General features: G+C 39.2%; 2 protein-coding genes across 12 annotated transcripts; one reads left to right on the plus strand and one right to left on the minus strand.

Moving 5' to 3' along the window:
- Positions 1-4362: 4362 nt before the first annotated feature.
- EIF4A2 (eukaryotic translation initiation factor 4A2) lies at positions 4363-11011 on the plus strand. 11 transcript variants are annotated; one of them, XR_014301439.1, is made up of 13 exons: positions 4757-4822; positions 5056-5342; positions 5665-5710; positions 5797-5929; positions 6210-6349; positions 7141-7309; positions 7416-7525; positions 7747-7890; positions 8199-8336; positions 8573-8662; positions 8884-8963; positions 9407-9517; positions 10223-11011. XR_014301439.1 is itself a non-coding variant. In XM_082693995.1 (12 exons), the coding sequence occupies exons 3-12, from the start codon at positions 5687-5689 to the stop codon at positions 10365-10367; spliced, it is 1173 nt and encodes a 390-aa protein (XP_082550121.1). In that variant the 5' UTR covers positions 4733-4822; positions 5056-5196; positions 5665-5686; the 3' UTR covers positions 10368-11011. The 11 variants fall into 11 exon arrangements, 6 of the variants coding, with proteins under 6 accessions (XP_082550117.1, XP_082550120.1, XP_082550119.1 ...); XR_014301435.1 differs by lacking the exon at positions 5056-5342 and having other exon boundaries at positions 4474-4822; XR_014301436.1 differs by lacking the exon at positions 5056-5342 and having other exon boundaries at positions 4474-4822; positions 9407-9513.
- On the minus strand, positions 11006-26917 carry RFC4 (replication factor C subunit 4). The gene is made up of 11 exons (XM_082694050.1): positions 26602-26917; positions 24087-24226; positions 22475-22553; positions 18162-18241; positions 16090-16209; positions 13620-13763; positions 13296-13416; positions 12539-12664; positions 11455-11535; positions 11263-11379; positions 11006-11176 (listed from the first exon to the last, which is right to left on the minus strand). Exons 2-11 carry the CDS (start codon positions 24212-24214, stop codon positions 11081-11083), a joined length of 1092 nt encoding a protein of 363 aa, XP_082550176.1. The 5' UTR covers positions 24215-24226; positions 26602-26917; the 3' UTR covers positions 11006-11080.

Below are 26917 nucleotides of genomic sequence, written 5' to 3' on the forward strand. Positions count from 1 at the left end.
GCAGGGGGAGCTGCAGAGGCAGAGGGAGAAGTAGGCTCCCCATTAAGCAGGGAGTGGACACGTGGGGCTTTATCCCAGGACCCTGGGATCATGAACTGAGCGGAAGGCAGATGCTTAACTGACTGAGCCACCCAGGTGCCAAGGAATAGATGTTCTTGTTCTTTGAGGGTGTAGGGATGGAAAATGGGAAGAGAGGCAGAAGACAGTGTAGGAGAGAGTTCTGGGTTCTTGTGTTAATATATGCATAGGATAAAATTCCTAGTTGGAATTGCTGGGTCAAAGAATGTGTGCATTTTAATTCATCATATTATCAAAATATATTCAAAAAGGTTATACTAATTTAAACTCCCACCAGCAAAAGAATATGTGTTTTTCCTGAGTATTGTCAAATTTTCTGATCTTTGATCACCTGATTGAAAAGTCTTCTCTTTTTTATGTGCTTCTTTTCCTTTCTCTATCGGATCAAAAGTGGGACTTGTGCCTTTTTCATTTTCTTGATGTCTTGAAGGACCCAGCACCATGCTACATACCATAATAGTTATCTGTTGATTGTTTTAGCACTTCCAATAAAGGATTAGAGCTGGTCATAGAGAATTCTGGCAAAGTTTCATGACTTCAAATAAAACACACAACTTCACAAGGTTTTACAAGTAAGCGTTCTTCAGAATGTTGTCTGTAGATTAACCTGAATCAGAATCACACAGGAGTAAAGGAAAGCCTAACACCATGTGCCCCCTGATATGATGGCTTGAAGAGGATCCTACATCATGCCCTAAATGTAATATTCTTGCCAAAAATGTTGACATTGAACCTAATAATGAGGGAACAATCAGACAAATTAAAAGTGTGGGATGTACTAAAACAAAGAAATGAAACCAAACTGCTCTGGAGTCTTCACAAATGTGAATGTCCTAGAAGACAGAAAAAAACAAGCAAACCAGATAACGAGATTGCAGGAAATGCAAGCACACAGCACATACACATATACACATTATACATATGCATGTAATAGTCTTTCTAATGAGAAAATTCCTTCTCCAAGGGGGTGTTCTGTTCTAGATTAAAAGAGGCTACAGGGACAGGCTCACTAAATATAATGTGTAACCCTTGCTTGGGGCCTACATTTTATTTATTTTATTTAAGGCTATAAAGTACATTATTGGGACACTTGAGAAGTGTTGACTGTAGATAGTTTTGAAGATATTATTTTAATAGTAAACTTGGGGGGGATATAATGATATTCCTGTGATTCCATGGAAGGAGAATGTCTTTATTTTCTGATGTAGTGTCAAGTATTAGGAGTCAAGTATCACTACTATGTCGGTGATTTGCAGAAAGCTCAAAAAAAAAGTCATAAAACTGAGAGAGAGCAAATGTAGTAAATGGTTAACAATTGATAAGTGTGACAAAGATTTGGTGTTCATTTCTTTACTCTTGCAACTCTTCCTTAGGTTTTGAGTTTTTCAAAACAAAAAGCGGGCCCCACTTCAGATCCAATCCCCTGAATCTGGGCAGAACTCACTTCTACAGGCATTCCAAGTAGACCTTCCCATTGATATTTATTCATGCTACAGTTTTGGATGCACCAATTTGAAGTATAATACTGTATTTTTATTTTAGTCTTTATGAAGGTAGAGCTAAAAAAAAAAAAAACCCTCCATATCTTGGCTACACAATAGAATTTAAGAACATTGGGTTAACAGATTTAAATCCAGTCCTTATATACAGCTTCTACAGTCCTTTCTGTGGTCCTCCTCAATTTTCACTATTTCCTTCAACTCTCTGAATCTTTACTTACCTCTACGCAAATGGTTTTCAGAGTTATTGTGAAGGATGTGTCAGTGAGTGCTGCCCCTCACATTGCATCAGTGGGAACCACCTACATTCCAGCAGAAGCTAGCCTCTTGTTTCCTCCAGCACCTGAATAATAGAGGTGAGTAGCTATCCAGCTAAAGGCAATTCTTTTTTTTTTTTTTTAAGACTTCATTTATTTATTTGACAGACAGAGATCACAAGTAGGCAGAGAGGCAGGCAGAGAGAGAGGAAGGGAAGCGGGCTCCCTCCCGAGCAGGGAGAGAGCCTGATGCGGGGCTCGATCCCAGGACCCTGGGATCATGACCTGAGCTGAAGGCAGAGGCCTTGCCAGTTAGCCACCCAGGTGCCCCTCAAGGCAATTCTTAAACACTTAAATGACAGATGTAGGGACAGGCATGTATTATATTGTGTTTACTAAACAATAAATGACATTAACAAATAATAAATGAGTTAAAGATTCAAACACATACCTTAACGAATGTTTGCATCTCTATAGCTTATCAAGATGCTGCTTTAAACGCCCGTCACTTAAGATCAACTGATGGACTTGAAATAATGTAAGAACCTCGAAGGAATACATGGTACTTTCCAGAAGAAGCCATTACTATCAGCATAAAGTCTACTGTTTCTAAAATTTTGTTTTTGAACTGACAAACTCATAGTAATCTCTTCATTAGTGAACGATGGCTTACAATTGGTAGCTGGGTTTAAAGTTGTCAGTTGTGGCTATTTAAGAGTAGAAATGGCCTCACATGATCCAGCTTAGCTAAGAAGTAGTTGCAGTGGACTTCGAGAAGGCTCTAATTTTAGATCTAAGGCAAGGAGAAAGTTTATCTAGCCACAAAAAAATGTGCTCTCTGTTGATAGCAAACTTTGTTAATATGTGCATTTTGGATCTTTAACTCATCTATTACCTAATGGTGTTTCGTAAGCTGATACAGATGTGGTAAACAAAGCATTTGTTGGAAATACATTGTAGGGTTGCAGGTGCAGTGGTTTGGATTTTGACTAGATTTTTGATTAGGAAGCTTTTAAAATATTTTATTTATGTATTTGAGAGAGACAGAGTGAGAGAGCATGAGAGCAGAGGTCAGAGGGAGAAAACTCCCCATGGAGCTGGGAGCCTGATGCGAGACTTGATTCCAAGACTCCGGGATCAGGACCTGAGCGGAAGGCAGTCTAACCAACTGAGCCACCCAGGGGCCCCAGGAAGCTTTTTTTAAACCTTGAAACCCCTTTAGCAACTGTGACCTAAACAAGAATTTAGCCCTTGTTTATTTCCTTTTTAAGAGTCTGGAAGTCCTCCACAGCATGTAGCAGTAGTACTAAAGCTAAAGAAAACAGTCAACAATAGGTGTTAATTGTTGATTGATTTCACCCTGTGATTGATTGGTTTCACCCTAAAGACTCCAGTGAGACTAAATGGTTGGTCATTTTTCTGATTTAGTATTTCGCTTGGTTTCTCCCACCCCAGGAGGGTTTTAGTAGGTTTTAGATGTGACAATAAGGATCTTTGACCTTCATTCTCAGAAAATATCTGGTGTTATATCTGTATTTGAACATTATTATAGGGAGATGGATAAGGAGCAGAATCCCTAAACTGAGACCTATGTCTACTTTGTCATCTTGGTGTCAGTTTATGTCAGAGTTCCTGACACAATAATAATTTCTTGAAAAAGCATGTATTTAGAATCAACTATCATATACAGATACAGAAAATTATAGCAACTTTTCCAGTTAGCAGCCCTTAGGTGGCCATCTGAATTAATGAGAAAATACTTCCCTGGTAATATATTGCAGTGTGGGTAGTGTTTTCAAGTTAAGTGACTAAATGCATTGGGCCTAACCCAGGCCTGGGTCAGGGCTACAGTTGAAAACCTCTGGGTCTTAAAGAATCGTTTAGTTTTATTTAAGTAGCAAGGGTTGTATTGCTCTCAATTTCCATTAAACCAACATGCATTAGGTATTAAGCAATTAAAGTTCAAAGCCTTTGGAAAATAATGAGCAGTATAGATCAGAATCACAATCTATCTAGTCCCAAAGGGGCATGGAGCTATCTGCTGGAAGCGTCCATTTAAATTCCTGCGTTACAAGGAAAAACACTCCTTAGCTGTTAACCCTTTGCACAAATTCACAATGATTTTATCGGGCATTCCGCACACGCAAAAATTATTAGTTTTATTTTAAAAACAGAACGAGGAAAGACCAGAGGCAGCATAGGGAGAACAGAGTTGGTTACTCCAGAGGCAATTTTGCAAAGGACACTGCACGGTTTTTCCTCGCTGGGCACAATGTACTACGGTACGCCGGATTTTCTGGGACGTGCTGGGTGGCCGACATTTTCCCTAGCAGGGAGTGTCACACTTTTAAGATGAGAAGAGATGTTAAACGCTCAGCTAAAGGGCAAGCAGCCCTTTACCGTCGAATTAAACAGCGGTGGGAGCCGGCGGAACAACCTCATTTCTTCTCCCCAGTGCAGAGCGCGGCCGGGTCTCCGCCGCGGCCCCGAGAGCCGGAGGCGGACGGCAAGCTCGGCCCCACGGGCTCGCGGGGAAACGCCGGCCGCCCAGCACGCAGCCGCCCCAGGCTTCCGCCTCCCGGACCCTCTCGGTTCCCCCGGCCGCCTCTGCTTCAGGGACGCGGAAACCCCGTAGGAGCGGGGCGGGCGGGGAGCGCGGTTTGGCCACCACTTGCTGCAATATTCTTCCGCCGCAAGGCAAAGAGTCCCAACCTTACCCCCAAGACCCTGGGATTTCCAGCGGCCCTGTAAGATCAAGAAATCACCAAATTTGGATTTTCCCACCGACTCGTTTAGGATATTTTCTGAGGTAAGGACCCCAGGATCACAATTTGGTGGATGGCCGAAGAGCGACGAGAAAATTCCTCCGCGGAAAACGGGTTCCGGCCGCGAGCCTATAAAAAACGGGTGGCGCGGCACCGCTGTCTTTCCAGTCGGGCGCTGAGTGGTTCTTCGGATCATGTCTGGTGGCTCCGCGGATTATAACAGGTATGGCGCCTTCTCGGCGGTGCTTATTTGTGGTGGAGGTCATCTGACAGCAGCGGAGATGGTAGTGGACGGCGTGGAGGCAGGGAGCGCTGGGTTCATAGGCGTTTCCTTGGGGTTTAGCACCCCTGTGCCCTTCGAGAAGCTTCCATGATGGGTAGGGCCTGGATTGCGGGGAGGCTAGGGTAGAAAACGGGGTGGTTGGAGGGTGCCTTTTTTTTTTTTTTTCCCCGAAGACGCTTTGAAATCCTGGCCGTTGCCCCTGCCCGCACGGAGCCCGTTTAGTTAAAGCGGTGGCGCAGTCCGCAGTCGACAGTGTAACGGGGCCCGGAGCTTTATTGGCGGCCGAAGGCGCGAGTTTCAGTGCTCGACTTTAGGTGGGGTAAGGGGGGAGGGTGTCAGCGACGCCCGCTCGCCAAGGCCCCAAGGCGGAAGGGACCGCGCCGGCAACGGGATCCCCGCGAACCGTTGGCATAGCTCTCGCCAGGCCTCGGCCCGCGTCAATCACCCCGGCTTGCGCAGTGTAAGGGGCGGAGCTCAGCGCGTGGAGCTCTCGCGAGACGGTCTGCTGCTGAGACGGGAGCGCCTGGCGCTCGGGCCTGGGGTGGGGGAGGGCCGGCGTCCGTGGGGCCTTTCCTGGGCGTCCCCTGTTGCCGGCCTTCCGGGCGGGCGCGCAGGGAACATTATGTGTCCTGCGCCTCCAGCTTCCTTTACTGCCTTGGGGTGTGCACGTGCAGGGGAGGGTGGCCAGATGAGACCGGCTGTAGAATAGGGCTCTCCTCTCCTGTGTAGTTAAGATGGCTGGGGAAAGGGATGTTCTCTAACTACAGTATTCTTGTCAGCAGAGAACATGGAGGCCCAGAGGGAATGGACCCCGATGGTGTCATCGAGGTAAGAATGTGTGTTGATTTTGAAACGTTGGAAAGGTGAGCTCGTTCATCCCATTTATTCAGTCTTTTTTTATATGTAATTTGCAGAGCAACTGGAATGAGATTGTTGATAACTTTGACGATATGAATTTAAAGGAGTCTCTTCTTCGGGGCATCTATGCTTATGGTTTTGAGAAGCCTTCAGCTATTCAACAGAGAGCTATTATTCCTTGTATTAAAGGTAAAAGAACTAGTCAGTACTTGTTAAGAATGAATTAACTGTTCTACATAGACCTGGACCATAAAAGGGAAAATAACTTCTGGGGGACTAGCACCTGTTTGTATTCCTTAAAGTGAAATGATGGCAATCATCTTTCGGGACTGACCTGAAATGAAGAGAATACTCATTGCTGATCACTTGATTATTTGGGCATAATTAATGTTCCATAAGGAATACATGGTGTGAACTAGAAGTGGCGGTTTGATGTGGGATCGGTAAATATGTATCCTACTTTTTTTAGGGTATGATGTGATTGCTCAAGCTCAGTCAGGTACTGGCAAGACAGCCACATTTGCTATTTCCATCCTGCAACAGTTGGAGATTGAGTTCAAGGAGACCCAAGCACTAGTATTGGCCCCCACCAGAGAACTGGCTCAACAGGTATTGATAGTGTAGTTCAAAAAAACTGCTTGCGTGTTGCATAGGTTTCAGGTTTCACAACTGTGAAGAATTTAAAACTTAGTATAAATTGGTCCTGTCAGTAGGAGCCCTCTTAAATGTCCATGCATGCAGGGAGTTTTTGTTGAAAGTTAAAAATAGGAACTGGGTGTACAGGTATGGTTTGCAGGGTTGTGTAACAGGTTTGAGAAACCAAAGCTTTTCAGGGTGGACTAGATCTGTTCCCATTTTTAAGTTTGAATGCAGTTGTGCAACATGAAAACTGCAGTGACATGTTATCATTTGACTGTCTCAGTAGTTTGTGATGCATCTGTTGCATGCTATGTTTTCAAAGCTCACTGCTATATTGGCTTTGAAGTAAAACCTTGCTAATAAAACTAGGTTTTAAGGTCAAGAGGACATCAGGTCCAGTACTTTGGGAAAAACTAAAAGTATCAGTAAGTTGTCTTAGATGTAATTGCAGAGTTCCACTACTTACACCTACCTTCCTACACAATGAAAAGCAGTGTAGGAAATGATTTAACTAAAATCAATTAACCTAGCTGGTATCTGGGGCAACAGGATCTCAAGTCTGACAAGGCACAAGGAAGAGACATGATAAAGGGAATTTTATTATGAAGCAGTTAGATCAGTCTGTATTTTAAGCTTGGAAGCAGTTAAATATCATGCATGCATAGAAGCTATTTGCAGACCAGATATTTGCCATTATGCTTTGGAAGTTTAGTCACAGCCTGTAATTCTCCTGGATAATAATTAAGGGTTTTGGCTTTTAGATCCAAAAGGTAATTTTGGCCCTTGGCGACTATATGGGAGCAACTTGTCATGCCTGCATTGGTGGAACCAATGTTCGGAATGAAATGCAAAAACTGCAGGCTGAAGCACCACACATTGTTGTTGGTACACCAGGGAGAGTATTTGATATGTTAAACAGAAGATACCTTTGTAAGTATTGTTCATTGAGAGTATAATTTGTTTGTATTACTAGAAATTGAAAACTTAGTGTCCCTGTGCATCTAGAGCTGATAGTATGTATGACTTTCTTTGTCAGCTCCAAAATGGATCAAAATGTTTGTTTTGGATGAAGCAGATGAAATGTTGAGCCGAGGGTTTAAGGATCAAATCTATGAGATTTTCCAAAAATTAAATACAAGTATTCAGGTGAGCTTTAATTTTACTCTGGTCCTATAAGTAGGTTGGGGCTTAGGTTTAATGAAGGTTACATACAGTACACCTGATGTATTTTTCCTACCCCTGCTTAAAGCAGTTGGTGCATAATAACTACCTGATTTCATAGCAAGGCAAAAACACTGGGTCTCAAACTGTGGGTATTTTTAAAGTTGTGCTCTTTGTGTGACAATATAACCCTTGCTTTTTTTAAGGTTGTGTTGCTTTCTGCCACAATGCCAACTGATGTTTTGGAAGTGACCAAAAAATTTATGAGAGATCCAATTCGAATTCTGGTGAAAAAGGAAGAATTGACCCTTGAAGGAATCAAACAGTTCTACATTAATGTTGAAAGAGAGGTAATTTATCTAATTACTAAACATTAACATGTAGTTTATTTTTTAACCTTCTTGTATAAGCACTGTGCTAAAATTGCAGAAACTAGGATTGCCTTAGTTTTTGTAATAATGCTAGCAGAGTACACACAAGAAGAAAAGTAACTGCACTAGATTGTAAAGACTGGGGTGGACCTCTTTCTTAATGTCCAGTGTCCTTAGTCTTAAGATTTGGTGCAATATGTCTTGGGATAGGCCTTAACAGAATGAATTTCTAATTTACATGGGTTGGAAGCTAGATTTTAATAACTGTTAACTTTGAAAAATTGTAGGAATGGAAGTTGGATACTCTTTGTGACTTGTACGAGACACTGACGATTACTCAGGCTGTTATTTTTCTCAATACAAGGCGCAAGGTGGACTGGCTCACTGAGAAAATGCATGCCAGGGACTTCACAGTTTCTGCTCTGGTAAGAGGTGTTCTGGTAGTGATAATTGTATTTTCATTAAAGCAGGATTTAGACTACAATATAGCTGTTAAGTGCTGTGTTGTCGTTCCCCCTGCTCAAAATAAAGTTGTTTCTTTACTATACCTGTCTGCTATACCCCTGTAGCAGCCAGGGACGCTTGGTCTCATACATGTCCGTAAAAATCAAAATAGTTGATTTGGCTGGTGATTCTTGATTTAAGGTTTGTTCATTTGCAGCATGGTGACATGGACCAGAAGGAAAGAGATGTTATCATGAGGGAATTCAGATCAGGGTCAAGCCGTGTTTTGATCACTACTGACTTGTTGGTAAGTCTCTTACTATTCTTTTCAGCCTACCAAAAGTTTGTTTTTGGGGGAAGGTTTTTTGATAACCTTTACCAGCTTGGGCTCTTTGGGAGAGTAAAGAAAAGACCACACTCCACAGTGGGCTATACCACTAAATATATAGTTCACTACTATTTTGTGGCCTACATTACATAGCTCTTGAGTTTAAATTAGAATTTGAACACCATACCATTGTGTTTCAGGCTCGTGGGATTGATGTGCAACAAGTGTCATTGGTTATAAACTATGATCTACCTACCAATCGTGAAAACTATATTCACAGGTGAGTAGGTGGCATTTTGGCTGTTACTATATTGGTAAAATGAATTCATGTGTGGTTTTTCTGTGGACTGATTTGTTTGAAAGGTAACATCGTATCAGGGAAGCAAAAAGACTTACTAACTAGGTAAGGTAGAACTAAAATGGTATTTGGGAAGATTGGTCATCTGCAGTGGGAAAACACTCGTAAATGTTGCCCAAATTGTGGACTTAACTACATACAGATCAGGTTGTTTAGATCTGTTGGTCTTAGCTTACTTTTGAGTTTTTAGTGAAGTTCTTGTGTCCATGTGCTTTCTTGGTGATTTCCTCTGTAGTTGGGATTTTCTTGGTGTTGTCTGGTAGCAATTTGAGCAGTCCCTGGTTTAGTTATAGTGGCTTTATCCCTAAGTAAATTGAACTGTACTTTGTTATATGATGTAAAAAAAGACTTTTTAAAAAATACAGGAGTCGATAGCAGCAGTTGATGACGAGATGGCGCTCAGAAACGGCGTTGACGTAATTTAGGACGTGGAATCATAAGCGAAACAGCACACTGTTTGAATAAAGAGCGAGTCGGTATTTATATTTGTTTTTCTTTTGTCCTGATTATTTGATATTTTTAAGTTGCTCCAGCCAAGGCATTTTTGTATGTATGTTAGGTGGTTTGTGTTGTCTGGTTTCTATCAGGAAGGTAGAAGGCTGTTTTGGAGGTAAACACGTTATGAGTAATTTTGAGTTACAACGTGTGAAACTGAGCAAAAAAGCAGTGATAAGTTTGGGTTACCATACCAAATACTTGTTTTCCCACTGGAAAAAGTAAGTTTTAGACAATAGTTAACCTTGCAGCATTTGTATTTACAGTTTACAGTTCCAGAGGTGCGTCGAAATGGATTACATAACTGTTCTTTTTGTTTTATCCCTGGTGTTTACATCTGTCCCAGGCTGACATCTGCTCTTGGCTGGCCCACTTTGGTATGGGCTTTAATTTCACTACCCCAAACACAATACTGTCATCTGCTTTAAAAGTAATGCTCAAGACACCTGATAAAAATCTCATTTTGCAGCCAGACAAGCCTTGAATCCTTTTGGCACTAACTGCAAAGGAAGATTTTTTTCTCTAGATATTGATTAGCAGCTAGTGCGCTCCAATTAGAAGCACGAACTATAACCATTACTAAGTAAACCGCAGCTGATGGTTAACAAGTGGATCATCATGTTCAATAGTTCATCCATATGTGAGAAGTAACATTCTAACTGCTCTGATTTCTTTTTCTCACACAGAATTGGCAGAGGGGGTCGATTTGGGAGGAAAGGTGTGGCTATAAACTTTGTTACTGAAGAAGACAAGAGGATTCTTCGTGACATTGAGACTTTCTACAATACTACAGTGGAGGAAATGCCAATGAATGTGGCTGACCTTATTTAATTCCTGGGATGAGATAGTTTTGAATGCAGTGCTCGCTGTTGCTGAATAGGCGATCACAACGTGCATTGTGCTTCTTTCTTTGGGAATATTTGAATCTTGTCTCAATGCTCATAACGGATCAGAAATACAGATTTTGATAGCAAAGCGACGTTAGTCGTGAGCTCTTGTGAGGAGAGGCATTGGCTTTATCCTCTTTAGAGTTAGACTGTTGGGGTTGGGTATAAAAGATGGGGTCTGTAAAATCTTTCTTTCTTAGAAATTTATTTCCTAGTTCTGTAGAAATGGTTGTATTAGATGTTCTCTATCATTTAATAATATACTTGTGGACTAAAAGATATAAGTGCTGTATAAAATCAGCCAATTATGTTAAACTAGCATATCTGCCTTTATTGTGTTGTCATTAGCCTGAATAGGAAGGCCTTTAAAATTGATTTTTTTTTTTAGAAAGCATTTGAATGCATTTTGTTTGGTATTGTATTTATTCAATAAAGTATTTAATTAGTGCTTAAGTGTGAACTGGACCCTATTGCTAAGCCCCAGCAAGCAATCATATCCTAGGTAGGGTTAAACCCCCAGTAAAATTGCCATATTGCACATGTCTTAATGAAGTTTGAATGTTAAATAAATTGTATATTCACTTTAAAGGTGCTTTGGTCATTTTTATTTTTATCAGATCATACTTAAAAAACTGAAATCTTACAAAAATGATCACTTCAGCAATTCTGAGTTAACTGCTGCATCACTGTCGCACAGAGGCTGATCAATTGTAGATGTTCATCAGCACCATCTGCTAAGCATTTGTCTACTTCCTGTAAGAAAATTAAAAAGTTAGGAAAATTTCCCTTTGGGTTGTATTTAACACATTTTGCGGAGATGTGCAGAAGTCTCTACTTACGGCAAGTTTTTCTGTGATGATGGATTTCTGTTTATCAGAAAGGTTATCCTTTTCTACCACCACATCATGAAATTGATTTACAAGCTGAGTTGCTGCATGACCCTCATCAATTAAGTCCTGCAAGAGAGTTGAATTTGGTATGCTCATTTACTCTTTTTCCCTTCCTCAAAGTTAACCAGTAAAGTGACTTACTTTTACCACAGCTTCTAGTTTGTCAAATGAGCCACTCTGACACGCAGCAAATATTCCATCAATTGTCTCCGCTGGTATTACCTAGTTTTGAGAAGGCAAAGGATGAAAACTTTGGAATAGCCTCATGCTCCTGTCCTGAGCTCCAGGAAGCTATTGAAATAAGCTCTCCAGGTAGCTGTACCCTTTTAATCCGGATTCAGACCATCTTTAGTCACTATCATGGAATAGTGAGGCATTTTGGTTTTAAGAAATTAATGTCTCTGTGATGTATACAGCATTTTCTTTAGCTAATCTAGTCAGTGGTTGAGCAGCTAAAAATTGTGGCCGATGGTTCGCACCCAAGTGGTTCTAACTTCCTTAGCAATGGCTAACCTCTTGTTTATTAGCTTAAAAAGGGAATTAAGGGAAGTGCCCCTTTCCTAGTAAAGCCCATAATACCCAAAAGGTAAAGGGAACTAATGCTATCAATTTCATGATGGTATGAAAAATATCTTAGGAACTACGTCTTGAAAAAAAAAGTAGTAGGGATCCTACTAGTAGTAGAGCTGAACCCTGACATAAGCGATTTCTCTATATGGAATACTGCCCCTTCATATATGATCTTTGGTCCGATTGTAAGAACAGGAGTATCCATTAAATCTCAACTGTCATATTCCTGAAGTGTTGCAATGCTTCCAGGTTATTTCCTTATTACACTGTTTGTAGCATAGTACTTGGCACATGCTATAAACTAAATGCCCTCAAGATTCATGTTAAAAATCCCTACTGAGAACTTTGGGAAGTTGGTTGGATAGGGAGAACAGAACCCCCATGAATGGGATTAGTGCCCTTTAAAGGTCACAGTTGAGTCTGAACTAGGAGTCTATGTACTAAGAAGTTACTCCTCACCAGATACTCCATACAGGTATCTTGATCTTGGACTGCCAGCCTCCAGAACTGGGATACTCGTTTATAAGCCACCCAGCCTATGGTATTTTGTTAAAGCTGCCTGAATGCACATCAGCATTCTGAATACATTTTGTTAGTTGAAAATTTTCCGAGTCCCAAGCCCAACCAAAAATTTTAGAGTATCTTGTGCTCTTACCCCAGCAATGTCTGTAATCACCTTCTCTGTGATCTCCTTTCCACCCGTTAATCGGGTAGCGCTTTGAAGAAATGTAATGGCTTTTCTTAAATCTCCTTCTGACACTTTAACAAGATAAGCTATTCCCTGAAAAGAAAAGTTTATTTTTAACCTACAATGGATGGTCAAGTTAGACTTTTTGACTTTGTGGAAAAACACAGCTTTAGCCTAGAGCTAGTGGGAGAATTATTTTCAGTTTTAAGGGAATGTTAATCAGTCCTATGATGGCAGAATTCACGGAGACACCATCAGTCCAGTGAAAGGCTAGAGATCTCTTGCCTTCAAAAGAAATTTGCAAAGACAAATGTTCCATATTTCTAATCCTATTTTCTGGGATACAAAAAGCAAAGACGATTCAAATTATGGTAAAATTCTGTTAAAATGAGTAAGGCCTACATATCCTCTTTCTGTACCAAAATTTCATCACCAAATTCACTCCTTAAGGAAACAGCTAGGACACTAAAATCTCACCACTGTGCAGAGATTTGTTATTGGAGAATTTGCATTATGTATATGAAGTATGCCCTAGTTCTGGCTCTCTGAAATACTGATAATAAGGCTTAACCTATAATTCCTAGACATTCCAAATGTTGCCCTTTTAGCTTAACTTTTCCTGAAGGCATCAGAAATTAAATGATCACATGTGATACTTTCAGGACCTATTATGAATTCATCAAAGGAATTCGTAATTACAATATTTGTAGTAATTAGTAATTACCTCATTGCTAATTTTGACATGTTCTTTATCAGCAATGTCTAGTAATCGCTGCTGTTGAATTTTATCTGACAGTGGCTTGAATCTGAATTTAGAACATCTAGACGTCAGAGGTTCAATTATTCTGTAAGATATTAAGGAAAAAAAAGTCAGTGTCTAAAGAAGATTTTCCCCATTTTTGTCAATGAACTCATTTTTATCAACAAATCTAGATTCGATGGAGGAGAAATTACTAGTCTTGAAACATTATTTCCATTTCTTCCTCTCCCTAATTAAGGTTATCAAAACAAGGCTGCCCAGCATCTATCTTTAGGGCAATATACATACCGACTGACATAGTTACAGATGAGACAGAATCTCGTGGTTTTAGACTCCTTCTCCATGGTACGTCGTAAAGCTGCCTGAGCAGCTGAGGTCATAGAATCTGCCTCATCCAGAATCACAATCTTAAAAGGAGGACATGGCTTCCCACTGATTCAGAGAAACAAGAGTTATAATTCATAGATCATCACCAAAATCTAATTTTAGAACACTCTCAGTCCCAAAAAGAAACCCCATGCCCATCACGCCTTCCAATTCTCCCAGCTGTAGGCAATCATGGATCTCTACATTCTGTTTCCACAGATCTGCCTGTTCTGCACACTGCATATAAATGGATTAATAAGTTGTCTTTTGTGATTGGCTTCTTTCACTTAGCATGCTTTCAAGGTTCATCTGTGTGGTAATATATCATTACTTCATTCCTTTTCATTGCTAAATAATATGGCAAAGGGGTATACCACATTTTATTCATTCATTCATACATAGTTTGATGGATAGTTGGGTGGTTTACATGTTTTGACTACTATGTCTAACACTGCAATGAACATTTTTTAACATGTTTTGAGTAGACCTATGGTTTCATTTCTTGTGGGTATACACCTAGGCTATGTTTAACTTTTAGAGGACCTGCCAAACTATTTTCAAAATGTCTGTACCATTTTACATTCCAACCAGCGAAGTATAAGGGTTCCAATTTCTCGACATTCTTGCCAGGATGTTCTCTTTTTGCTAAGAGCCATCCTAGTATGCATAAAGTTGTATCTCATCACGGTTTTGATATGCATTACTCCATGGCTAATGGAGCTTTATGAGCCTTTTGTATAGAACACATTCCACAGGAAATGTGTTCCAAGACCCCAGCAGATGCCTGAAGCCCTGGATGGTATCGAACAGTATATAAATATATATGCCATGTTTTCCTTATACACACATACCTATGAAAAAGTTCAGTTTATAAATCAGGCACAGTAAGAGATTAACAACAGTAATAATGAAAGAACAATTTTAACAATATAGTATAATAAAAGTTATGCAACTGTGGTCTCTTAGAATATCTTATTGGACTATACTCCCCACTTCTTGTGATGTGAGATGGTAAAATGCCTTTGTGATGAGACAAAGTGAGGTATGACACAGGCACCGTGATGTTAGTCTACTATTAATGACCTCATGATTATGTCAGAAGGTGAATCATTTGCTCTGGCCTTAATCTGAGTGTAGGCAACTGAAACCAGGGAAACTGACTAAAATCATAGCTAAAGGGGGACCACTGTATCTTCTTTGGTATAATGTCTACTTAATTACTTTGTCTTTTAAATTGTATTTTCTCTTGATTATTAAAATGGATGAGTTCTATATACTCTTGATGGAAGTTCCTTATCAAATACAGGATATATATGCATTGTCAATCCAAGGTAGATAATGAAAAATCAGTCATTTTCCTTCTACAAATTCTAAAGTGTGCTCCAATAAGAATTTAAATATAGCCAGGTTCCACAAGGATTTTAAGTAGCCAACTGAACATCCCTGTTTAACTCAGGGCAGTCCTATTTAAATTATTAATAATACTTCCTCTTTTTTTTTTTTTTTTTTAAAGATTTTATTTATTTATTTGACAGACAGAGATCGTAAGTAGGCAGAGAGGCAGGCAGAGAGAGGAGGAAGCAGGCTCCCTGCTGAGCAGAGAGCCCGATGCGGGGCTCGATCCCAGGAATCTGAGATCATGACCTGAGCCAAAGGCAGCGGCTTAACCACTGAGCCACCCAGGCGCCCCAATACTTCCTCTTTTAATCTAAAATTGTCCCAGTCAGTTCAATAACTTACATGGTCACCTTAATTAGGAAGTTTATACTGAAGCTTAAGATATCTAACAGAACTTTTTTTTAATAACACACTAACAAAAATCAGGATTTTTTGCTAGCAGCATACCACCAAACTACCAAATTTGATTAATAAATACTCCTTAGACAAAAACGTAAGTTCAAAACCCTTGACACCTAAACAATTTAAAATTAGGTATTATAATGGAAAGGTCATTTCTGAGTTTTAATAATTTAGATAAAGGGTGCCTGGCTGGCTCAGTAGAGCATGAAATTCTTAATCTTGGGGTTGTAAGTTTGAGTCCCATGTCGCTTGTACAGATTACTAAAAAAATAGAATAAAAAACCCATATGCTCCAAGATAAAAAAGGAGTTGGACAGGGGTGCCTGGGTGGCTCAGTGGGTTAAGGCCTCTGCCTTCAGCTCAGGTCATGATCCCAGGGTCCTGGGATTGAGCCCCACATCGAGCTCTCTGCTCTGTGGCGAGCCTGCTTCCCTCCTCTCTCTGTCTGTTTCTCTACCTACTTGTGATCTCTGTCAAATAAATAAATATAATCTTAAAAAAAACAAAAAGGAGTTGGACATTTTGGTAGAAGCATGTATTTTAAACAAATGCAATGACATGGTATGAAGAAGGAAAAGTGAGCTTTACTTACTCTGAACGACTTCCTGACACAGTTAATTGAGCAAAATTCTTCACTTTTTCTCTAACTACTTGTATTCCACGTTCATCAGATGCATTTAACTCAAGAACTCTTAATCGAAAAAGTTCAGGCCTATGTCAAAATGAAACAAATATGAAAAATAATAGAGCAAATGAATAACTGAGATTTGAACCACATTTTAACAATTGCATTCTGTAGTAATTTAAAACTACCTAGTAAACACTAGACGGAAAGCATGCAATCACTTGTATTTTTTATTTTGTAGAGACATGCAGGGTTTTTTTCCATTAAGTTTAAAAAACAGGTAGATGGTATCACGAATTCATAAAACTTTAAATCAATTTTCCACTTAAGATTATATCATGAACATCTTGCCACATTATCAGACCCACTGCAGTTACCATTTTAGTAACAATATGACATTCTATCCTATGACTGTACCATCATTTTCTTAATTTAACACTCTATTGTTAGATATTTTAAATAGTTTTAAATATGGTACAATTTTAAATAATGCTGTAATAGAGCTTATTTTCAATTGTTTCCATTAGGTAGCTTGCTATAAGGACTATTACTGGATTAAAACATAAACAGGTTTTTTTTTTTAAGTGAGTTTTTAAAAAACAATTATTAAAAGTAGCTCACCATTAGGCTATCTGAGAAATCAAAATTAAAATAACCAGCACACCTTCTCAAGTCTTCATTTTTAAAACTTCCCTCTACTTTATTATACACAGATTAATTTTTTAGTTAAAAAAACAAGAGTTGGGACTTAGTTTTGTCTTTAGTTTTCCTAAACACCATGCTATCCTCCTAAGCATTTTTTTATGGGCACAATCATAAAGCTCTGTGCATATATTCTCCATTTTAAAAACCACATATACTATGAAATGTGGAATTCACAATTTAGTTCTATAAGGACAAACATTATTTTTAAAAGAGTATTTTAATAATTATCTAATTTGGACCGACCTTCTCTCAAAGCACTATTAACAAACTACTTGGGTTTTATTATGACTACATTACTAAAACGGATTCAGGTTGTTTCTGAGTTGTGGAATAATCAAAAAAGCTCTTTTATAATTTCCCTCAAAAATAAAAATTGCTCTCAAAAAAATAAAGTATTAGGTTCACAGCACTTTCCTTTTTTTCTTTGTTTACATTTCAATAGAACTAATTATCTGCAAATATTTGGTGGTTTCAGAGGCATCTGATTATTTTCACATGTAGGATTTCAGATGTATCCTTTGACCATATGCCCAATACCAAAGTTCTGGATAAATTCAAAATAGTCTTTGGTACACTTGATCTTAGTCAAAAGGCCAAGAAGTGATCAAGATAGACTTTGCTATTGGTGCATGTTTTAGAGATATAATACCTGGGCTGATACATATCATATAAATACACACACACACACACATAAAAACACACATACATACATACATACATACATATATATGTGAAAGTCTCCTCTACATTGGTAAGGCAAGACAGTCAATCCTGGAAAAAGAATCTAAGAAAGTGGCTCACAGAGTACCTGCATCAACCACTACATACTCTGCTAACACTCAAGATACTTGAGGGCAAGGAGCTGGCCTAGCCACTTTAGGCAGGGCCTGGAAAGGCCAGAGCAAGAAAGAACTCTAGAAGGAGTGGTGTGGGGTCATTAGCATGGGGCATAGCAGATCCTATCACACAAAGATACAAATGTGAACACAGCCATTCAGGGAGTGATGAAAGTACTGGCATGACTAAAGACCAGGTCTTTGGGGTCCGAAATCAAACTGAAAAAGTTAAAGTGATGAAAAAAATCATGAGGCTTCCTATGTTGTAGTACATTCAAACATTTCAATAAGGTCTAGAATGAAGATTACAAAAGATGTAAGCAAGCTTATTTACTGGAGGGGAGGAACTGGAAATGGGCCCACTGAATTAATAAAAAATACAGAAATAATCACCTTACAGAGAAACCAAATACAAACTTTTAAAGTTTAGTCAAAGAAGTTAAAGAAGCAGAGATTTTTGGTGTCAAGTCTTTTAAAAAAAGAGAGATTTCAACTTACCCAAAAAGCTCCCTAGCTGCTGCCAAAATAGTGGATGTTTTTCCAGTTCCAGGTGGCCCATAAAACAAGAGATTAGGGAGCTGCAGAAGTTAAGTTTTATTTTTTAAAAATTGTATTCTGGTACAAACAGATGAAAGTGATGACTGAAAATCTCTATGGAACAGTGCAACAACTCCTCTAATAGGGCACATATCTGATTACAAATATTTCTTAATATAACCAGTATCACACTATTAGCAGTTGTGATTCCTGCTTTTTCACATAATACTATACTTTCCCCCCAAAAATGTCTGTCTAATATCTTAAGCTGAAGCAATATTTATGACTGTTCTATACCCAATATACCTAGGTGAAGTTTTCAGTACAAATTAGAAACCTGTCTTTCTTCTTTTTTAAAGATTTCATTTTTAAGTAATCTCTACACCCATCGTGGGGCTTGAACTCACAACCCTGAGGTCATGAGTGCAAAGCTCCATCGACTAAGCCAGCCAGGCACCTCAAAACCCCTTTTTTTCTGAAGGGAATCTCACGCTTCTATCTGTTCCCTATCCCACCCCTCTGCTCAGGTTGGGCAAGATTTTCTATTTTATAAAGATGTCCATTGCTTCAAGGGGGAAACAGACCAAAGGAGAACTTCAGCTTGGCTAATACAGAGGGAAAAGGAATGAAACAAGACTTCTCAGGGCTCTGGATGAGCTGATGTTCCAAGAGTAGGGGGAAAAAAAAAGAGTTTACTAAGTGCCTGGCAGGACTCTATTCCATGATTATATACCCTGCAGGGAAGCCCACATATATCAGGGAGAATTAATTACAGGAAGAAAGGGTAAGAGTAAATCACTAATTATCTTCTTTTATACCTCAAATCTCACTAGCTTGGCTCCTATCAAGCAGGCAACTAATCTGTGGTACGGACTGATGAATGTACTAAATTCTACTGAGCTCTGTCATAAAACTGTACTCTTCAGTATGTCCTTTCACATAAATCAATCACTGCACATAGGAAACTAGGCAACAGTTTATTTGCTTCCATTCTTGCCTAACCCCCGAGCTTCCCATCCACTCCTCACCTTAAATTAGATGCCACCCTGCTTGCTACTTAAGACTATTCACTGGTTTCACACTCCACCCAGAAAAACCAAACCAGACAAACAAAAAACAACCTGTCCTTATGGACATCCATGATCTGCTCACCTTTCCAGGCTCCAAATGCAATGAACTCCAGCTAAGCACTTTGCAGTCCCCCAGGAGCTAGGGTCTGACTGGTTTTTTTCTGCTTCCCCAGCTTCTACTGCATTACAAGTCAGAAGCCTTCCCTGACCACCCAGTCTGAAGTGGAACTTCTCTGTTACTCTCTTGTCAATCTTTTTTGCACTTAAAAACTTGCAATTATGTATTTATATACATTAATTTGCAATTATTGTTCTTTATTTAGTGTTTTGGTTTAGTTACAAAATACCTGTCTACTTCACTAGATGATAAGCTTATGGTCAAGAACCTTATTTGTTCTATTCGCAATTGTATTCTCAGCATCTTGTGTAGTACTCAACATGTGCCCAATAAATAAACCAATGCACAGATAAATATATTAATTGAAGACTATTATATTATGCTACTACATAGCATACAGCTTAAGATATAGGCTATGAGTTTCACTACTTAAAAACAAACACCAAAGAACCTCCTAAGTTTTTTGACTGGTTTTGGTATCGGGGTAATGTTGGCCTTATGGAACAAATTTGGAAGTTTTCCTTCCTCTTCTATTTTTTGGAATAGGTTTAGAAGAATAAGTATTAACTCTTCTTTAAATATTCAGTTGAGTTCACCTGTGAAGCCGCCTGGTCCTTGGCTTTTGGCTGCTCGGAGTTTTTGATTATAGATTCAATTTTATTACTAATAATCAGTCTATTCAAATTTTCTATTTCTTTCTGATTCAGTTTTGGAAGATAGTATGTTTCTAGAAATTTATCCATTTCTTCTAGGTTGTCCAGTTTGTTGGTATATACTTTTCCATAATATTCTCTTATAATTCTTTGTATTTCTGTGGTGTCATTTGCTATTTCTCTTCCTTCATTTTTGATTTTGAGTCCTTTCTTTATCTTGATGAATCTGGTTAAAGGTCCATCAATTTTGTTTATCTTTGCAAAGAACCATCTAGGTTTCAAGATTTTATTTATTTGAGAGAGAGAGAGAGAAAGAGAGCGAGAGAGAGGATGAGCAGGGAGGTGGGGAGAAGGAGAAGCAGGCTCCCTGCTGAGCCAGGCGTCTGATGTGGGGCTTGATCCTAGGATCATGATCTGAACTGAAGGCAGACGCTTAACAGAGTGAGCCACCCAGGAGCCTCAAAGAAGCAGCTCTTGGTTTCACTGATCTTTTCTATTGTTTTTTCTTAGTCTCTATTTCGCTTATTTCCATTCTAATCTTTATTATTTCCTTCCTTCTGGTAGCTTTGGGCTAGTCAGTTTGGGTATGCCAATTATATTAAAAAAAATTCCTAGGCTTCTTCGTCTTTAACTATTATTTTGATTCATGCATACCTCAATATTTGTAATAATTCATCCATATAACTATCACATATGATAACTTAAATTCTTTAAAACATGGTAAAATTATTAAAGCTCACATTATATAACAGTGATATATATGGTACACTCAAGAACTGTATGTGAATACTAGTTCTTAAAATTATCTATTGTAATTCTACCTTAAAATCTTTTAATGTAAATGAAAGAGTGCTCACTTCAGCAGTACATACACTAAAGGAAATGAAAGGATAAATTATTTTTCTGTACTCTGTAGAGTTTAAAAAATTAGTTCACCTTCAAGTTTTACAAAACTAGGCCTGAAAAGAAACATAAAATATTAAAAAAGTGTTTTAAAAGAGAAAGTTCTTAATTCAGCCTTGTAAGATAGATGGTATGCATAGTCAAGAACAGGGTCATAATACCACTACATTTGCCTCAAGGGTTCAGAATACTACCAATTAAAATACATCTTGTCCTGCAATCTGTGTAATTATTATTATACAATTAAATCGTATATTATAAAATTAAAACGTAAAGATATTTGGATCAAATCAAAACAAAAATTGGCGAAGAAAAAGATTTTATTAACTTATTTTTTAAAAAAGATTTATTTATTTATTTGACAGCGAGAGAGATCACAAGTAGGCAGAGAGGCAGGCAGAAGGAAAGGGAGAAGCAGGCTCTCTGCTGAGGAGGGAGCCCGATTCGGGGCTCGATCCCAGGACCCTTGGATCATGACTTGAGCTGAAGGCAGCTGCCTAACTGACCAAGCCACCCTGGCGGCCCCCAAAAAAGATTTTATATATTTTTTTAAGATTTTATTTATTTATTTGACAGAGAGAAAGAGAGAGAGCGCGTGCGCACAAGTAGGCAGAGTGGCAGGAAGAGAGAGGGAGAAGCAGGCTCTCCACTGAGCAGGGAGCCCAAAGCAGGGCTCAATCCCAGGACCCTAGGATCATGACCCGAGCTGAAGGCAGCCATTTAATAGACTGAGCTGCCCAGGCACCCCAAAAAAGGATTTTAAATAGTTTAATAAATATAACTTCTTTCAAAATATGTACTATTATAGTGTAATTCCAGGAAGTGAATAATGGCAGCAAAAGCCCAAAGAACCTCTAATTCAAAGTAGCCAGGTTAAAAGGAAGGAAGCAAATCTTCCTTGGGAATAAAGCAAAAACCACACCTTACTTTTATCTGCAACTTTTCCCCTTCTTTCATTGAGCTCTTAAAGCAATTCATCATATACAATTTTAAGCTCCTAATTCTTCTGTTAGGGTTATCTTGTCTCTAACTCTTCTACAATGCAAGTCATTCAAGAGTTTTTTTTATGCCACATTTGGACAGTAGAAGACACAATGCTATAAGCAGAATTAAATACTCATTTTTTTGTATTGTAGTTCAAATGAAATTTAACATTAGGTGAGCAATTATACTTTCAAAGAATCTGACTCTTCTTTATAACACATATTATTATCTATTATTTTCTTATTTATTGGGCTTCCACATGTATTCTGCTTCTCCCCGCCAAAAATCAAAGTTCACGAGAAAAGAAACCCTGTATGTATTGTTCAATTCTCTACTTAAGTACTACATAACAATGCCCTAAGTAAATAATTCTTCAGTAAATAATTATTGAACTCATTATTGCTGTACAAATAGTTATCAAAGGCCTACTGTATATACAGCTAGTATTTAAGGGGGAGGCAGGCATTTGATTATCAAAGGAAGGAAAAGAATGAGTAAATTAAAACTTAAATCTCCCAATGACATGAAACATCATCTGCTACTCACATCAGCTCCTTCTAAAGACTTTTTCAGCACTGCAACCACTTCTTCCTGGAAAGCAACTTCATCCACACATTTTGGGCGACTGGAAAAAAGCCCAGAGATTATTTAGCATATTATAGTAGCCACAGAAATGTTTTAAGTGTTCCTTTTACCAAAACATCAAGATAATGCTCATATATTGGTAATAAATTAAGAAACTTTCATAACTGGAAGCAGGTGGAAACACCATTTATATTTACCTTAAGGTAATACTGAAGTAGTGAAGTCATTTTTCCCTTTATAAATGCAATTTGCATCTATAATACTTACAAAAATTAAGCAAAAAGATTTTATTGCACCACAGATGTCAACTGGTGAAAAATTTAAAGTGAACACTTGCCTAGAAAGTACTGTATTTTGACAAGATCATGCACTTAAGCTGAAAAGGAAGAGCCATTTAATAACTTCAGGATAGGCAACTATTTTGCTTAATACAGTTAATTGATTAATACCAATTTCATCCATTACCTAACTGCACAAAAAATGCCTACCTACTGACTTGTTTGAGGGCTAACTAAGTAACAAGTTTAACCAAGATGAAGAATAATAACATACAATTTTCATCTTACAACATTAAACTGGTGATTTTAAGAGAAGCTGGAACAAAGTTACACTCCTAATCCTAAGATTAGGTATTGTGCTTACTTAGCTAGTCGGAAGCTCTTCTTTGATTTATACATTTCTAATCAATCAAATCAATGCCAGGTAGGAATTTTAGGTCAGATAATGTTTTCTAGGGAAACCAGCATAAGTTATAAAGTAGGGTTTCAGATTCAAATACCTGCAGGGGCCAGGGAGAAAACAAGAGTAAAAGAAGGCAGAGTATAAGGCAAGAGAAAACAGAAGGAACTATGGTAAACTGAGGAACATACGACCTTTCCAGAATGAGAAGCAGTACTCCGATCCATTTAACTGTTTAACCTGCACTAGTTCTGCCTAATCTCTTGAGAAGCTGAAAAATCTAGACTTTTTTCCCCTTTGTATAATTTTTTTAATTAAAAATCTAGATTTTTATGTGAAATTTCATATTTTAAAAATCATTTTTTGTGCCAAACAAAACACACGAGGGTCTTATTTGACCTGTACGTAAGCCACAAACTTCTGATAATTGAGGCAACACCAGGGGTTACAACTACTTGTCATATTATCACTTAGCAGACTGAAATTTAATTAGCCACTTCAAGTGTTTTTGCCAGAAATGTATAAACAAAACTCATCAACTTCCACTCATCTGTAATGAAAGAGGTAACAGATTATTTGGATTTATGTTGAACTCCTGACCAAGAGCTTATGGCCACATTGTAAATTCTGTTTTCTCTTGCTATATCTTAATCCGTAAAGCCATAGACCTGAGTTATAGGAAAGACCTTTGTTCATCTTTAAAATAATTAAGCTAGATCATTTGATGGGTACTTTTAGTTACAAGGTTTTAGGACTTAACATTTTCGGGTGATTTCCAAGGACATCTAAACAAAGTAAATCATCCTCCTCTTAAGTAACAGCAACAAAAAAGTGACTAAAACTGGTTAGAGAAGTAATTTACTAACTATGTCAAGAAAAATACAAGCATTCTTACTATTTTTCCACCCATGGGACAGGTTTGGTTTTCTTGTTCTCTCCACTGCTTCCAGCTGTGGCAGCTACTCCTCGATCCTTCAGTGGTGGTTTAGTACTAACAGATGTGCCTTTTAGAAAAGCCTGCATGATTACTTCACCCTGACCAGAATCAAGACAGAAAAGGAAAAGTTCTTTTGAAATTATTACGAGAAAGTATAGCAAGAAAGCACATCTAGCACATTTAACCTTGTGCAAAATATTCCAACAATTACTTACCAAATAAAGGTCATCACCTCATGACCTAGCATCCTCTAAATGTTTTGTACTGAGAGCTAAATGGACAATTAAAGAGGCCAAAGTGCTTAAGGAACTTAGAATCTATTTATTGTGAGAGTTACAGATCAAAGATAAATCTTATGACTGAAAATTTTTTAAGAGTTCTACACTTTTTGACAAATATGATGTCATTAGTGACCAAACTGTTTGTGGGCTTCTACAGTCTCTTCCATTCCAGTCATGGACCTAGCTCTAGCTCAGACCCTGGAATGGACTAAGCAATGAGGAGTGCTGAGACCACAGATGAGAACTTCCATTTCTTTTTCTGGACCAAGAGCTCCACTCAAGGGCCTGTTTTACTAATAGAGCCAATGACTGCCTTCAGAACCTGTTCGGGGGGAGGGTTGGGCTGGGGATTGTTCTGTTAAAATGAAAACAGCTCTTTTGTTAGTAACATGCTCATTAGAAGAATTCAAAACAGAGAGAAAAAGTATGAGTTGTTTTAAAAAAGGCATACAAAATCTCACCCAAAAGATAATACTATTAACACTCAAGCAGGGCCGTCTGGGTGGCTCAGTCCTTAAGCATCTGCCTTAGCTCAGGACATGATCCCAGGGTTCCAGGATCTAAGCCCTGCATCTGGCTCCCTGCTCAGAGTAGCCTGCTTCTGCCTGTCCCACTCCCACTGCTTGTGTTCCCTCTCTAGCTGTCTCCCTCTCGGCCAAATAAATTTAAAAAAAAAAAAAAAAATCTAAAAACAAAAACAAAAAAACACTCATGTAAACTTTCTTCCAGGCAGCAGAAGGCTGTTTTAGGGACAGAAAAGTATCATTAGCTTGCCTGAAAATCCCCAGCATCTGTGGCAATTCTACTTTTTTCACTGCCTTTCCCCAGTGGCAAGAGCAGGAACTGGTACACAATAGATGCTACATATCATCTGGTGACTGAATTACCATTTATAAGACTCAACTTCCCGCGCTGTAAAAGGAGGTAAAGGCCCATTCAGTAAGGCATCTAATAAAAGATTAAATCAATAAATAAAAGTTAAATAAAAGAATTGTGAAAGCCCGCATGCACTGCTGGTTGGAATGTAAAAAGGTGCAGGCACTATGATAAACAATTTCCTCAATATGGAGTTTCCTCAAAATACTAAAAAGAGTTACCATATGATCCAGCAGTTCCACTACTGGCTATCTATCCAGAAAAAAGAACAAAACCAAACCTAAAATCATTAATTCAAAAAGACATATGCACCCCTATGTTCAATGCAACACTACAAAAGGCAAGTTATGGAAACAATCTAAGTGTTCATCAATGGATGAATGGATAAAGATGTGATACATGTAAAGCCGTAAAAAAAAAAAAAAAAGAAAAAGAAAAAGAAATCTTGCCATTTGTGGCAACATGCATGGACCTTGCAGGTATTATACTAATGAAATAGACAAGTCAGAAAGACAAACACTGCATGATTTCACTTACACGTGTAACCTAAAAAACAAAGCAGACAAAAACCCAGACTCATAGATACATAGAACAAACTGGTGTCTGTCAGAAGAGACGGGGCAAAAAGGAGGAAGGGAGTTAAGAAGTACAAACTTCCAGTTATAAATAAATAAGTCACAGTATATAAGGTACAGCATAGGGTATACACGAAATAATTTCGCAAGCGTCTAATAACTGTTGTATACCTGAAGCTTATTTGTATGTCAATTAGACTGCACTTTATTTAAAATACACACACACACACACACACACACACACACGCAGCATACCCCTGGGCACACACACTTTCGTGCTTGGATTTGGATACTCAATAAATGAATGGCTAACAGTTGTAAACAGCCAAGCTTTTTAACGTTGTTGGATCCCTCATCCCTGCCACAGGATGCAGTGATTACTTGAAGAGTGCTACCGCCCAAAACAGGGCTCTGAAGGATGCTGCACGGAGCTACCATTTTCGCGAACGAGTGCGGAGTGGGGAGACACCGAGGGGCATGGAGGGCGCAGGAGCTGAGGAGAGCGAAGGCTACCCTCACAAGTCCTCCGGCTGATCACCCGTTATGCCCAGCTCCCCGGCCTCCCGGGCACTGCCTGGGCCTTTCAGCCTCTCGTCTCCCGAGACTGGACGCCGCCGGCTCGTTCGCAGAGCTTCAGGGACAGAGAAAGGGTGGGGGTGGTCGCCAAGTCTTAGCTCCGTTCCCAAGGGTGAGACTCTCAGGCCTAGGAAGCCCCGAGCCGCCACACCGGGTGACACTTACATTCGCCGCAGTGAGCACGGTCTCCCCGGTTCCCGCCACCGAGAAGCCGGCGAAGGGCAGGGCGGGAAGACGCGGGCACCGAGCGCGTCACTTCCGGCCCGTGGCGCGCGCTCCCGGGGCGCGGAGCCACGGGCGCGAGCGCCGTGTTCTGTGCACGGGTGAGACGGGCTTTAGGGACACCTAGACTGGAGCGAGAAGGACTTAGGAGGGGTAAACAAAGTTCCAGCTGTTCTCGCGCATCCCCCCGACTGGAGGCCGCGGGACCAGGGAGCTCTGAACGTGACCGACGCGGAGGAGCCGCCGGGACGCCGGACCC

The sequence above is a fragment of the Mustela nivalis genome, assembly GCF_964662115.1.
Source record: "Mustela nivalis genome assembly, chromosome: 1".
Lineage (NCBI taxonomy): Eukaryota > Metazoa > Chordata > Mammalia > Carnivora > Mustelidae > Mustela > Mustela nivalis.